This window comes from Cervus elaphus, chromosome 1 (assembly GCF_910594005.1).
Source record: "Cervus elaphus chromosome 1, mCerEla1.1, whole genome shotgun sequence".
NCBI lineage: Eukaryota > Metazoa > Chordata > Mammalia > Artiodactyla > Cervidae > Cervus > Cervus elaphus.
In genome coordinates this window covers 68252268-68267193 of record NC_057815.1, presented here as the reverse complement: position 1 = coordinate 68267193, position 14926 = coordinate 68252268, and the positions used below count along the sequence as shown (strand labels likewise).

Here is a 14926-nt window from a genome sequence, read left to right as displayed (position 1 = left end):
CGGCATCCTGGGGCAGCCTCGCCTGTACCCACTCTGGGAGACCCTTTTCATGTCTGAGCCCTTTTACATCCACCCATTGCGACTGTTGCAAGGTCGGGGGATGCACACGGAGCAGGAGTTAGGGTCTTATTGTGCAGAAGAGAAGACTTATTCCTGATGCAGTCAAGGGATTGTCTAAGGTCAGCAGGAAGACAGGATGTGGGGGTTGGGTGGAACAAGACACTGGGCCTTCCAGACACCACCTAGCACTTGTTTGCCCACCCGCTACTCTGCTCCAACGTGCTCCTGCCTGGCCCCCATCGACCCTGTCAGGCCCTTTGCACACACGCCCCGGACTGCAGTGGGGGTGGAGAAGGACCGAACCCATCCAGCGGTCAGCCCCCGCCTCCTCCCGGGCCAGGCATCTGACACCCCTGTCCCAGGGGCAGCACCGCCCTCCCCGCGGGAGCCCTGGGACAGACCGGCAGGAGAGCTGGTTCCCGGGCTGCAGCTGGCACTCTGGGTGGGGGCATGTTTGCTTCCCTTCCTGGCCCCTCCTCAGCACCCCCTTGCTCCCACAGTCTATGTGACGCTGACCTGCGCCTTCCGCTACGGCCGGGAGGACCTGGATGTCCTGGGCCTGACCTTTCGCAAGGACCTGTTTGTGGCCAACGTGCAGTCTTTCCCGCCGGCCCCGGAGGACAAGAAGCCCCTGACACGGCTGCAGGAGCGCCTCATCAAGAAGCTGGGCGAGCATGCCTACCCTTTCACCTTTGAGGTCAGGGACTGCCAGCCCCCAGGGCATCACCTCTAGCGAGCCCTCTGGGCAGACACATGGGGGCGGCTGGGGCAGCAGCTCCAGGCCACGCAGCTTCCCCAGCGTGGAAGGGCAGGGACTGGCACTTACGCGGCCCTGTAAGTGTCTCTTCTCTGGCCACGGCCAGAGGTGTCACCCTTACCTCTGCACTGCTACCCGGACCCTCCCAAGTCCAGGTCATCGGTGGGAGAAGGAGGGGTCGAGTGGGGTGCTGCAGAGAAAGAAGGAGTCCTTTCTGGCCCCCGGGTCACTGCAAGGCTGTCTCCTCCTTCAGACTGACTGCCCACTAACCCTGCCTCAACTGAACTCCCAGACAAGAATGACAAGTAGTGGATTTCCCTACTCAGCTGCCTTTCCACACCAGGATTCTGGATTTTCAGATCTCCTGTTTCTCAGACTCTGATTCTGTGATTCAGTGAAATCCCCTGACTGTGAGAGTCAGAGAAGGTGAGAGGATGAGGAGCCATCCTCTCTGTTACAGACATACTACGGCTGCTGTAATGAACCATTGCAAACCTAGTGGTAATTAAACCTGCCAATTAGAATACAAATGTGTTATTTTACAGTTCTGAAGGTCGGAAGTCAAAAACAGCTCTCATGGGCTAAAATCAAGTGTCAGCAGGACTGCATTCTCTCTGGAGCTCTGGGAGAGAAACTGCTTCCTTGCCTTTTCCTGCTGCTAGAAACTGCTCACATTCTTTGGCCCCTGGCCTAGCCCTTTTCCATCTTCAAAGCCAGCAATGGCCGGTCCAGTCTTTCTCGAATCCCATCACTGTGATGCTGACTTTTCTGCTTCCTGCTTTCACTGTTAAAAACACTGTGATTACGGTGGGCCCACCTGGCTAATCCAGGGTAATCTCCCCATTTTAGGATCCTTCACCAAATTACACTGTAAGACCCTTTTGCCCTTTTAGGTAACATTATCACAGGTTTTGGAGATTAGAATGTGAACATCTTCGGGGGGCATTATTCTACCTACCACAGTGCGCGTCATAGAAAGACCTTTTCAGCTCTTGTTCTGTGGGGGCTGGGATACACTGAAATCCTTGGCTTTATTGCAGTGGCTTATAGTCTAACATGAGGCATAGCTTAGCATGTTCTGATGGGGTAAACATGGTCTGTCCTGTGAATTGCCTAGTCTGATGGAAGGGACGTGGTCAGTCCTTAGGGGCCCTGGTCTGATGAATGTGTGTGGGGCTGGGAGATATGGAGAGGTCAGTGGTGAATATGACAGGTCTCTCTGTCCTCTTAACAGATCCCTCCGAACCTCCCATGCTCTGTGACGTTGCAGCCAGGACCTGAAGACACAGGGAAGGTGGGTCACCCCTAAGGGAGCATCTCTTTGGGCTCGGGACACTGTGTCCCCGGGTCCCCGACTCACTCTCTGTCTGGAGGGTGCTGGAATTCTCCCTGTAGCAGCCTCCTTGTGTGTAAGCCAGGCTGGTCCCACCTCAGATAAGCAGTCCTGTCAGACAGGGCGGCACGTATGGCATCACCCTCACCCCCTACACTGAGTTATGTGCCCAGGGCCTCTCCCGAGTCACCCTTACTGGCCTCGGTGTTGGCTGCCGAATGTCCCCTGGAAAACTGTCTGGCCTCACGAACCCTGTGTAGAGGTGTAGTCATCACTGTCTCACAGGTGCAGAAACTGAGGCTCGGACATAGGTGACCCCACGGGTGTTCCAGGCCTCGGAGCTCGGAGCCTGTTTCCTCATCTGTGAAATGGATGTGGTGGGATGTGCCTCATCATTTGGTCCAAAGGGTGGGGCGAGATGCTGAAGGGCTGCCCAGTGCAGAGTCTGTGTGGTGGTGATGGTAGGGGGTCCTAAATAGGGCTGCTGAAGGGCTGCTTGTTATTTCTGGGCAACTGCCTTGATGGGGACAGTGCCCCCCAGACATGCAGGGCTCTGGAGCGGAGCTGGTCAGGGAGCAGCTCTGTGGGAGGGTCAGATGAGGGAGGCAGCTCCGCACAGGCTGAATGCAGGGCTCCTAGTCAGACTGGGGGGTCGGGGCAGGGGAACTGATTTTCTGCATCCAGCAGCCTCGTTAAACGAGAGGGTGGGCAGGCCGTGCTCAGCAGAGCCGGCCCTTTCCACTGAGGTCAGCGACCCCTCCCCTCAGGCCTGCGGTGTGGACTATGAAGTGAAAGCCTTCTGTGCAGAGAACCTGGAGGAGAAGATCCACAAGCGGTGAGGAGGGGACAGCTTCTACCCGCCCGGGTGCGGGCTGCCTGCTGGCAGAGGGAGGGAGACAGGACTGGCACGCACGGTTCAGTCGGAGGAAGACAGAAGGAACAATGCCTGGAAGTGGGAGAGGAGGGGCCTCGCATTCCAGCCTTGGAAACTCCAAGGGCACGGGGAAGGCTGGCAGGTGGGGAGGGCTTCCTGGGGGAGGTGGCTCCGTTATCCTGACTCAGGCCTCAGCACTTTTTCCTTTGCATCACTGTACCCGCTTCCCTTATCGCCCTGCCTCTAATCTCTTCCTCTCCAGACTGCATGTCCTTTAATTTTGTTCTGGAAAAAAACCTGAAATTCAGATTGTTTTAAACAGTGAGCAAGATGTTTCCCGGCCAGCTTGGACCCCCATTTCCCAGTTCTTCTGGGAGGTCATCAGCAGGAGGTTGTGGGGGTGGGGTAGGGGGTGTCAATAGAGGCTTCTGAACAGGGGAGGGAAGTGGAGAAAGTGAACCCACCCAGGGCAGACAGAGGAGGTCCACCATGTCTCAGAGAGGGGAAGCATTTTCCTGGAGAGACACAGCCCTGGGCAGACAGACAGCCCAGGCTAGCAGCCAGAAATAGCTGGCCCTGATTTATGGGGTGAGCTGCCCAACCCCGCTCTCATACCTGCCCCTCCTGGGGTCGGGCTTTGCTTTGCCTCCTGGCAAGGCTGGCCAGTGTCCCCAACTGGGCGTCCTGCTGCAGGCTTCCAGAGGACGCAGCATCCTCTTAGGGAGTGGGCTGAGTTTGCCACCTGGTGGTCATATGATGCATTGCACATCTCTAACTCAGTTGGGCAACTTAACAGTGTGTAGGGAGATGGGACCCTTGTCCCTTGCTTCTCTGTTCCCCGTTTCTTCTTAAGACTTGCGACCAGGAGAAAGGAAGAGGGGTGTAGGTTGTGGTAAGTAGCCTACCTAGAGCAAGGAAGGGGAGGCAACATTGAGAGCCAGCACTCTCAACCTATTACCAATTTGACATTTTAAGTCCACACCAGAATTTGCTAATAATGATAGAACAACTCACACTTACCAGCTTATTAGGCACCAGACACAGTTCAAAGTGATGGACATGTACAAACTAATTTAATCCTCACAGCAACCCTAAGAAGTTGGTCCTGCTATCATCACCATTTTACAGATGAGGAGACTGAGGCATAGAGGTTAATTTACTCAAGGTCATATCATTAGTATGGGGAGAATTAGGGCTTTAAAAAAATGATTTCTTTTTTATGTAGATCATCTCTAAAGACTTTATTGAATTTGTTACAATATTGCTTGTGTTTTATGTTTTGGTGTTTTGACTGTGAGACATGGAGGATCTTAGCTCCCCAACTAGGCATGAAATCTACACCCCCTGCATTGGAAGGCAAAGTCTTAGCCACTGGACTGCTAGGGAAGTCCAAGAGCTGGGACTTCAACCTTGGTTATCCAGCTGTAGGAAATGGAGGTGGCTTATTTGAGAAGTGGGAATGCTGGGACACCACCTGACTGAGTCCCCACCCCCTCACCAAATCTTCCTGGTCCTGTTTCCTCCCTGAGCCCACCATGTTCATTGAGCCCCACCTCGTCTCTTGAGTGTCCATCCTCTCACCGAGTCTTTATGCTCTGTGCTGGCCTCCCTCCCCCTAACAGAATCCACGCCCCATCACTGAATTCCATCACCTCTCCACACCCTTGAATCTTCCTGGGGCCCTTGTCCCCTGTGTGTATTTTTATTTAATAGCTATTTAGTAGGTATTTATTATAATGGAAGCCAGCACTGTCTTAGATACTGAGAATACAGCAGTGAACAATTTAGACAAAAACTTCTGTCCTTAAAGCAGGAGTCCCCAACCTTTCTGGAGTCAGGAACTGGTCTCATGGAAGACAATTTTTCTGTGGACCAAGGTCGGTGACTGGGTGGGGGATGGTTTAGGGATGATTCAAATGCATTGCATTTATTATGCACTGTTTTCCCATTATTATTACATAAGCTCCTCCTTTGATCATCAGGCATTAGATACAGGAGGTTGGAAACCCCTGCCTTAAAAGGCTCATACCATTAGCGACATAAGGGAATCAGAAAGTGAAACATGGTCCCTTTCTTAGCATCCTGGTGGTGGTGGTTTAGTTGCTAAGTCATGTCTGAGTCTTTGTGACCCCATGGACTGTAGCCTGCCAGGCCCCTCTGTCCATGGAATTTTCCAGGCAAGAATACTGGAGTGGATTGCCATTTCCTTCTCCAGGGGATCTTCCTGACCCAGGGATCGAACCCAGGTCTCCTGCATTGCAGGTGGATTCTTTACCAACTGAGCTACCAGGGAAGCATCTGCTGGCTACCAAAACACAGAGCCACATACAGTGGCCTCTGATGTGGTGGGAGTTCAGACCAGGAAAAGATCAGAGTGGGTGGATCTAGGAAGTTTGCTGAAAGAACAGGTGTTTGGCTGAGCCTTGCAGAAGGAAGCAAGTGAGGGCAAAAGCCAGAAGAGAGTGTTATAAGTTGGGACCCGGGGTATGCAAAGCTTCAGAAATAGGACTAGAGGGACCATCAAGTGTGAGAGTGAGGACCTAGAGAAGGCTGGGGACTCCCAGGATGGAGGAGGTTGGAGTGGGACCAGATGGTAACAGGGCCCTATGCCAACCTCTGCAGTTTGGACTGGAGTCCAAGGACATGGGAACCATGGCAGTCTCTTGAGCAAGAGAAGGATGTGAGGGTCGCAAGGGAAGGGGATGGAGGTGGGGGACTCTAGTCATCGTTTGCTCTGCCCGTGTCCACTAGGAATTCTGTGCGCCTGGTCATCCGGAAGGTCCAGTATGCCCCAGAGAGGCCTGGCCCCCAGCCCACGGCCGAGACCACCAGGCAGTTCCTCATGTCGGACAAGCCCTTGCATCTGGAGGCCTCCCTGGACAAGGAGGTAGGAGGCTGGGGCTTGGCATGGGTGCGGCTGCCCTCCCAGGGCTGGAGCCTCAGATCCCAGCTCTCTCACAGCCTCTGGGATTCCTCGGGTGGGAGCTTCTGCCTCCAGCCCGAGGACCACAGGGCTCCGGGAAGCTGAGACCTCCTTGGGAGATTTGGAGATGCGTCTGGGGACTGAAGGGGTGAGAGAGTGGGGCATGAGCCTGAAGGATGTGGTTGACTTCAGAAGTCAGTGTGCCTTCTGAAGGGTCCTGGGTCCTGGCCATCTCCCTGCATCCCCATCCCCCTTTGAAGTGTGAGCACCCCCTCTCCCTCTCGGGGACACAGTGAAGGCAAGTGCTTGGGCCAAGATACAGATCGAGGCTCTTCAGTGAGGTTTCAGAACCAGTTCCCTCACAGAGTGGGTCAGCCCCTCCCCACCTCTCTCCTGCTTCTTCCAGATCCTCCCACGTCTAAATTCCAGGCAGTCAGAGCTGGCAGGGACTTGATGTATCACTTACTCCAGCCCCTCCAATGGACAGCAGGGGAAACCGAGGCTTAGATAACGTGTCCAAGGCCATACCGCTCTCATCTTTATTATTGTTAGTATTACTGTTATTACTTTTGGTGGCCAACCCAGGACCGGAGTCCAGGATTGTGTTGCGCTTAGTCACTCAGACGTGTCCTACTCTTTGCGACCCCGTGGACTGTAGCCCCCCAGGCTCCTCTGTCCATGGGGATTCTTCAGGCAAGAATACTGGAGTGGGTTTCCATGCCCTCCTCCAGGGGATCTTCCCAACCCAGGTCTCCCACATCGCAGGTGGATTCTTTACCATCTGAGCCACCATGGAAGCCCAGAGCCCAGAATTATTACCTTCTCATTCAATTATCTTTCAAGGTCCACAGAGGAACTTAAGTCTAACATACCTGGTGGCTTAGCATCAGTGGGAAGTGGCTGATGAGCCTGGGGCCAATGTCAGAGTGGCCAAGGCCTGGGGAACCCCAGGAGATGTGTGTGGGACCTTGTCTCCCTCCCCTTCATCTAAAGCTTTGGAATCCCCCCCACCCCACTTCTTCCACCTCCCAGATCTACTACCACGGAGAACCCATCAGCGTCAATGTCCACGTCACCAACAACACCAACAAGACAGTGAAGAAGATCAAGATCTCGGGTACCCAGGCAGAGGGCCAGTCCAGGGGGCGGGCAAGGGGACTCCTCCGAGGGGTTGAGGGCAGCCAAAGGCGCTCCCTTTGCTCACAGCCTTGTAAATAACTTCTAGCCTGAAGGGAAGACTAAGGCCTGCTCTAAGCCGAAGGGTAAGGCTTTTGAGGCTGGTAACACAGGCTGTTTACTGGCCAGGTAATGCGTTTACTGTTGAAGACCCTTCTTCTAAGTTCCCTCGACAGAGCTGTCCTTGAGGGGGAGATTTTTGGTTGTGGAAGGAAGTGGGCCTGTTCAGGCTGCCCTTTGGGTGGAGGATGGGTCCATCTCCTGCAGAAACTCCCGGTGGCCTCTGGCTGTTGCCTGGGGCTGAACATCCCAACGCAGGGGGCCTGGGACCCCTGGACTCACCCACCTTGTTTCCCTCTTTCTCTGCAGTGCGCCAGTATGCAGACATCTGTCTTTTCAACACAGCCCAGTACAAGTGCCCCGTGGCCATGGAAGAGGCTGAGTAAGTGAGCACAAGCCCAGCCTTGGACGGGTGGAATCAGCTGGGGAAAAGAGAAGTTATAGGTCCAGTAAACTCTTCTCCACCTAGCAGAGGGCCTGGCCTTAGACTTGCTTGCTACTCAGTGTAGATGGCCCTGAATAGCTTTTTTAAAAACCACCCAGCCACTTGATTTAGCTACAAGGAAATACACGCTCCAGTCAGGGAAAAGACCCACTAAAACTAGAATGACAAAATAAGAGCTAGTGAATCTGTGAGGAGTGGGACTATGGAAACCTAGATTACCTGGAGCCTTCTGAATTGGGGTTGCTGCTGCCCCGTGTGTGGAGAAGGAAATGGAGGCAGAGAGATGTGACTTGCTCAACCACACAGGGCTGGCCAGTGGCAGAGCTGGGGCTCCAAGGCTCGCTGCACCCCAGCTCTCTTATTGTTGAAAAGGGGCTGGGAGGTGGAGCAAAAGTAGGTAAAAACTGAACAATCCAAACACCTTACACATGATGGATGGAGATGAGATACAGCCAGTAAGGTCCTTATTGTAGAACTTAGGAGGTGAGTGCTCACTGCACAATTCTTTCAGTTTTTCTGTATGTTTGAAATTTTTTCACAGTAATACGTTAGAGGAAAAACAGGCCACACTGTCTCCACTAAAAAAAATTATCCTAGTCAAACAGCACAGGGTCAAACAGTACAATAAATTTTTAAAAACTTGCAGCTGCTTAGAAACCATGAATGAAGTTGTTGGATCACCCCAGAGTCACTGTTGTTTGCATGTGGAGCAGAGATGTCCCCTTTTGGGTGGCAGTGGTCTCCCTGCCAGAGCTGGGCCTAGAGGTGGACCCTTCACAGGGGAGGGAGGCTTAGAGCAGGGCTGGGCTCTGTGTCCTGGGTAGGCTGGGGGTGAGGCTGGGGTTGGCTCTGGGGGCATCTCCACACCAGTCCCCCTTCTTTCCAGTGACACAGTGGCACCCAGCTCTACGTTCTGCAAGGTCTACACGCTGACACCCTTCCTGGCCAACAATCGAGAGAAGCGGGGCCTCGCCCTGGACGGGAAGCTCAAACACGAGGACACAAACCTGGCCTCCAGCACCCTGTGAGGACCGCCCCCCCCACCCCGGTCCCAGGCTCCCCACTGTGTGTTAGTCACTCAGTCGTGTCTGACTCTTTGTGACCCCATGAACTGCAGCCTGCCCGGCTCCTCTGTCCATGGGATTTTCCAGGCAAGAACACCCAGAGTGGGTTGCCATGCTCTCCTCCAGGGGCTCTTTCTGACCCAGGGATTGAACCTGGGTCTCCTGCATTGGAGGCAGATTCTTTACCATCCTCCCCCAGATGGGTCCACACCCGCCTTGGTCCCAGCAGGGCCAGCACAGGCTCAGGCTGCCCTCTTCCCACCCATGGTCCAGGGCCCGTCCTCATGAGCTTGAACTGCCAGGGAAGCTGTCGCCCAATCTCACCCCTCTCCAGGGGTGCCCGGAGAACAAGAGGAACCACTCCACCAGGTTCCCTGAGTCAGTGCCTTGCCCAGGGGAGGGTGACATGGAGGGGCTTCATGCAGGAGGCAGGGGCTCCTGATCTCGTTGTGTCTTCGGTTGGATAGAGTGCATCCCTGAGGCAGAGCAAGGCTGGAAGGAAGGATGGAACGAAGAAAGGAAGGGAGGGAGGGGCTTCTGGAAGGGTCCTGGGAGGAGAGGATGAATGAGGACGGGGTCTGGGAGTACAGAGAGATGAGGGTGGTCAGCTGGGCTCAACTACATGTGGAGGTGTCCCAGAAGGTAGGGATCCCAGGGATCTTACCCCAAGATCACCACTGACTCTCTGAGGTCACCCTGCTCTAATGGAAACCAGCAGGTATGAGGACCCCTCTTGCCCTGCATGATGAGGTCTGGCCCTTCCTGGGGGCTGACCCACCTCTGCAGCGCCTCTGCCTACGATTCTAGCCCAAACACTGTCTCACCTGCCCTTGCATGTGCTGCCCACTTCCCTTTTCTTCCCTGACTCAAATCCTTCTTGCCTTCAACACCTAGTGAACACACCACCTCCTGCAGGGTCTTTCCCTGTTCAGGCTCCCCTCCCTTCCCCTGCCCACTGCCTTCTCCTCTCTGCCAGCAGCAAGAGAAAGGGAAGCCACCCAGCAGGAAGCGCCCACCCCTCACCTCCTTGCTGGGACTCATGCTTTGGGAGGGACAGAGGTGGTTCCCAGGGCAGCACAGCCAGACTTGGAGCCCAGCGCTCTGAGTTCTTGCTCCCCAAGGGCAGACCTCGCCTTTCTCACACACTGGGCTCCGCCTGCACGTGGTGGCTGAGTGGTCAGGAGAGGGACCTATGGCGCTGCCCTGGTGCACCCCATCCTGCCGTGTCTCACAAGACCCATGAACCGGCTTCCCTATGTCGCCTTGCAGGTTGAGGGAAGGAGCCAACCGGGAGATCCTGGGCATCATTGTTTCCTACAAAGTGAAGGTGAAGCTGGTGGTGTCTCGTGGCGGGTGAGTGCTCCAGCCCAGCCCAGCCCAGACCCCAGAGGGTGGGCGGGAAGGTCCCTGACGGCCACACCCAGTGCCCCATTCTGCCTACTTGCTGGATCTTGTCTTGTTCCTCCTCTTCCTTCTCCTCCACCCTTTTCCCTCTCCTGCTTCAGAGGCTTTCAGCCCCTCTCTTTTCCTCCCCTCTTTCTCCCCTCCCCCCTTTTCTTCTTCCTCCTCTTTTACCTCCTCCTCCTCTTCCCTCCCCCTGGTCTGGGCACATGGGAGGTGGCGGAAACTTCCTAAGAGTCTCTGCCATGGGGTTTCCAAGGGGTACTGTGCCCCTCATCACATCTCAGGGCACAGCACCCACCACACCCCCACTTATGCCCAGGCTGATTTGCTGGGGAAGTGGCTCAAGGAGCTCAGAATCCTAGAGCTGGATTGGGGGTGCTCTGACTGTCCCATTTTACAGATGGGGAAACAGAGGCCAAAACAGTTCCCCACACATTTCCTGAAATCTCTAATCTCAGGTCACGGGCTGGTTGCTGGGGTAATGACGGTAAACCAAACATATTCCCTGACCCAGAGCAGAATCGGGTGGAAGCCCAGAAAGAACTCGCACTTTTTCCCATATACTGAGCCAACAGGTTGTTATATATTTAGGATTAGGATTTCTAATTTGTCAGAGGGATTTTTTTTTTAATTCATAAATTTCTTTGAAAAGATTGGAAAGCTAATAGCATTAGACATCAAGTCTCCTTTATTTTTAGAATAATGCCTCCTGCAGTGGTGGTGTATAATACTGGCCATGTATTACAGGACATCTCAGAATCGCAGATCTCAAATCCTGTGTCCTCTGACTCTTGCAAGACCCTGTGGGTCTTGTGCCTCAGGCTCCTTCTTGAGGCATCCTCAGGGCGTCCTAAAGTACATCCTTCTGCCATTGGATAGTCCCAGCTTCCCCAGGGCCGGCAGCACAGGGCTGAACTTGTGTGTCTCCTCTACAGATGAGGACCCTGGGGCTGCCCTCGCAGGGAGTTTGGCTGAACTGGGCCTGGTTTCAGTTCGCCTGACAGGGCTCACACCACTTCTGTATATCCCTGATGAGCAGTTACACCGGGGGTGGGTGGACTGTGTCCCTGGGTCTAATCTACCCCAGAGTGTGGTGAATGAACATGCTTTCTGTTTTCTTCCTCTCTGAACTCTCTCCTGACCACTTCTTCCGCCTCCTCTGACCCACCCAGCCTGTTGGGAGATCTTGCATCCAGGTAAAGCCCCTCCCTTCAACCTGATCAACCCACCTTCCTGAAGGGCCCAGAGACCATTGTCCTGATTGTCCAGAGCCACGGGCCCTGGGTAGGAAGGACTCTTAGCACTCACTTTTTTGATTGCCAGGCTCAGGCATGTGTGGGGACTAGGACTGTCTCCGGAGGGGCTAGGGAGGTGCGGTTTCTCCTTTCAAACCTTGTCCTGCTCTTCCATCCCACCCAAGTGACAAGGACCTTTGCAGACAGCAAAGTGGGCTTCAGTGATCTGGGGAGTGGCCCCCAATCAGTCTGTTTTACAGGATGTTTTGGATAAACTCAGGCTTCGTGGCTTTCAAACCCTTCTACATGAATGAGAACTAACTGCTAGCTGAGTGTTGCTAAGAAGTCCTGAGGAGCTCTGCTTCTGTAGACAAGACTCCTTGGAACCAGCTGGATCCACGTGCATTTTCCACAAATTCATGTGCCCCAAAACCAATGGCTTTGCTTCCTCCTGTCCCAGGAAGCTAATATTGCTCATCCCAAGAAACCTTAGTCCGTAAGGAGAAGTGAAATTAATTCAATTCAACTTGATTCAATCTAATTCAGTAAGGAGTTCTTGAACCCAGACTTGAGTCCAGCCTTGTGAGGGAGACTGAGGTCCCAGAGAGGAATCAGACACACTCCCTGCCCATGATTGCTTGTCACCTGGTGGAAGGAAGGTTAAGGTCCACATTCTTCCGTCCATATTCCTGATGGCAGTCTCAGTCTTCCACTGGCTTCCATTCAGATAGCTCACTTTTCCTAGTGAACTAAAGAAGCTGTCCTCTTTGGATGCAAAAAAAAATAAAAATAAAAGCAAAAAACAAAACCAAAAGTCAAACAAAAAAGCCACATTGTTTCAATAGCTTTATGAAACCTCCATGTCCCTGTTGAGGGGAAGTCATGATTCTGGCAGGCACAAGCCTCACAGTTTAGCCAAGCCTTTTACCTACAGTACCTCCTGGAAGTGGTTCTAGAAGGTGAGTAGAGTTCGCGCTGTTTTCTAGGTGAGCTTAGTGAGACTTAAAGATGTAAACTGCTCCTCAGTGCATAGAGGGGCTAGGGGAACATCCCTTCCTGGTTGCATAGTTGGTTCCCCTGACCACTTCATCCCCTGCCCCATCCTCCCCTCAGCCGGGCCCTGGCAGCAAAGTCAGTAAGGTGATGTGCCTGGAGGCGCTCATGGTTGACAGGGCCTCGTAGGGTGATGCTCCCCTGCAGAGCAGAGGAACTTTCCAGGCTCCTTTTGTCCAGAGTGGAGAGAGAGGGTGGGTGGAATCACCTTCTCAATTCTGAGATGTTATCACACAGGGTTAAGGGTGTGAATTAGGGAGTCAGAATCCTCAGCCTGTCACTTTCTTTTAATAGCTGTAGTGCCTTGGACAAGATACGTTTTCTTCTTGGTCTCAATTTCCCAATCTGTACGTTAGGTATAATAGTAGGGTTGTTGTGAAGGTTAAAAAGAGTGACTCTAGAGTACTGCTTGGTGTAGAGTCAGCACCTTATCAGCGTCTGTTCTTGTTATTACTCTGTCAATCAGGGCCAAGGGCAGAGAAGCCTGGTCAGAAGCACTGGCCAGTAGCACCACCTCTCCCATCCTTCCACCCCCATAGGGCTTCAAGGCTCTGAGCACATTGTAGACAACTCTGTGTAGACAATTGGGGCCTGGGTCCCATCCAGCCTGAATTTGAATAAACTGACCTCAGCAGCGCATCATCTAGATTGCAGGGGGCTCGGGCCACCTGGGCACTTTCAGAGGAGCCCCCTGGAGATGTTGAGAGATAGGAGAGTGAGGGTGGGAGGAGTTTCAATCAAGAAGTTGGGGAGGGCGTTGGCAGGGGAGGCTGGGCTGTGACCATTGGAGGCCTGCAGGATCTCGGGGCACCTCTGGAGCCACCCGGCAAGCCAAATGCATGCTCACTGCCTCGTGCCACCTCCCAGCTCGTGGGAGCTCAGGGAGCCTTCTCAGGAAAGGGGAAGTTTCCATTCTTTCAGGAGCCAGAAGAGGTCTCCCAGTTCAGCTCCCAGAAAGGCTGATGCTCAGAGAGAGGTGGGACTGGGGCTTGGGGCCAGATTTCCTGCCTCTTGGTCCAGAGCTACCTCCTCTGATCACAAAACCTTTCCCAGTCCTCAGACTGATGGGGCATTAAGTCTGGCACTGAGTCTGGGATTGGGCTCAAGGCTCAACCTCTCTGGGTCTGTTTCAGCGATGTGGCCGTGGAACTGCCTTTCACCCTAATGCACCCCAAGCCCAAAGAGGAACCCCCACATCGTGAAGGTAAGCAGAATCTGTGGGTTTCTGGGATAGGGTTTCCCTGTCACCCCACCTCTCACTGAGTCAATCTTCAGCCCAGGGTCACCCCTCTTCCCCAGTCACAGGATCTTTTGTGAGGCCCACACTTCTGTTTGCATCTGACTCCCCGGTAGACAGAAAGGGCTGGCTCTGTTCTCTGTGGGCTGGGGGTGGTGAGCGTGGTGGGAAGGGCATGCCAGGAGCCCTTGTCATGCAGACCGAAGGGTCTGCATGGATAGGATGATATCTGGCCACACCATCCCGGTGATATTTCCAAGTGATACCAGACTGGTCATATTTCATTAAACCTACAACTGTTTCAGTCAAAAGAGACATTGTAGCATGTACTCCAAAGAAAGAAAAATGTCCCCATAATTAAACTATGAAATGCCCATGACTGTAAAACATACCTCAAGTTCAGAGATGTGAAAATGTGAATAAATAGTTATATTAGAGTTAGTGAGTCAGGCATGTAACAAATGAATCTAAGTTGTATTGGAGACATGCCAAAAAGAGCAGGGTCCAGGGATTTTTCTATTCCCCTGGTGCTGCTCCCTGGCCCTCCTTGGCTCTCCCTGGACCCTCCTCCCTGCATTTAGGATGATTTGAGGTGTTTCCGAGACCAGGGACCAGCCCTGGCTTCCTCACTTCCGCTTTCTCCTTTTCCCTGCCCTGCCTTAGCTTAGTTGTCCCGGGGTGAGGACCTGTGCCCACCTGCCCCCTCGCCCACTCAACAGTAACCCGTGGGCGGTCATCTGCCCTGTGTTTAGTTCCAGAGCACGAGACGCCAGTAGATACCAATCTCATTGAACTTGACACCAAGTAAGCAGAACCTTGCCTGCAGACATGGGCGGGGCGGGCCTTGGGCGGTGGGCGGGGCTACCTGGTTATTTGCATTTATGCTAATTAACCCCGAGGAGCAGCTGGTCTAACCCGTCTGCTGAGAGCCGCCTCTGCTCGCCTCCTCAGCAACCCGCTTGCCTGCATGTGACTTGAAGGACCCTCGGTGCCTGTTCCTCTTCCTCCTGCCTTGGTGGGGTCTGTCTTCCTCCCTCGTCCTTGCACGTCCGTCAGTCCGTCAGTCCGTCCGTCCATCCACAGCACCTGCTCGGCTGTCACAGGGCTGGTTTGTGGCCCTGGACTGGGACCCTCCGGCTTGGCTGGTGTCCAGCCAGTGGAATCAGGCTGTGGGGTGGGGAAGGTTCTGGGGATCTTGTTTCTGACTCGTGAGGACCAGTATGGATGACCCTGTGGTCAAAGGCTGTCACCTCACGGGGCAGTGGCCAGAGGGGAGGACGTGGGCAGACATCATGAACCACCTCC

At 53.9% G+C, this 14926-nt stretch overlaps 1 protein-coding gene across 5 annotated transcripts in view; it reads left to right on the top strand.

The window, feature by feature from the left end:
• Window positions 1-14926, top strand: part of ARRB1 (arrestin beta 1) — a 78715-nt gene that overhangs the window by 56731 nt on the left and 7058 nt on the right. For 4 of the 5 annotated variants that reach the window (XM_043907316.1, XM_043907349.1, XM_043907325.1 and 1 more), the window contains exons 5-15: window positions 561-757; window positions 2052-2111; window positions 2918-2985; window positions 5776-5911; window positions 6980-7064; window positions 7493-7565; window positions 8515-8652; window positions 9962-10045; window positions 11269-11292; window positions 13518-13588; window positions 14374-14425. In XM_043907316.1, the coding sequence (XP_043763251.1) occupies window positions 561-757; window positions 2052-2111; window positions 2918-2985; window positions 5776-5911; window positions 6980-7064; window positions 7493-7565; window positions 8515-8652; window positions 9962-10045; window positions 11269-11292; window positions 13518-13588; window positions 14374-14425 (988 nt within the window). The remainder of the gene's footprint in view (window positions 1-560; window positions 758-2051; window positions 2112-2917; window positions 2986-5775; window positions 5912-6979; window positions 7065-7492; window positions 7566-8514; window positions 8653-9961; window positions 10046-11268; window positions 11293-13517; window positions 13589-14373; window positions 14426-14926) is intronic. The other variant, XM_043907335.1, reaches the window with a different exon arrangement.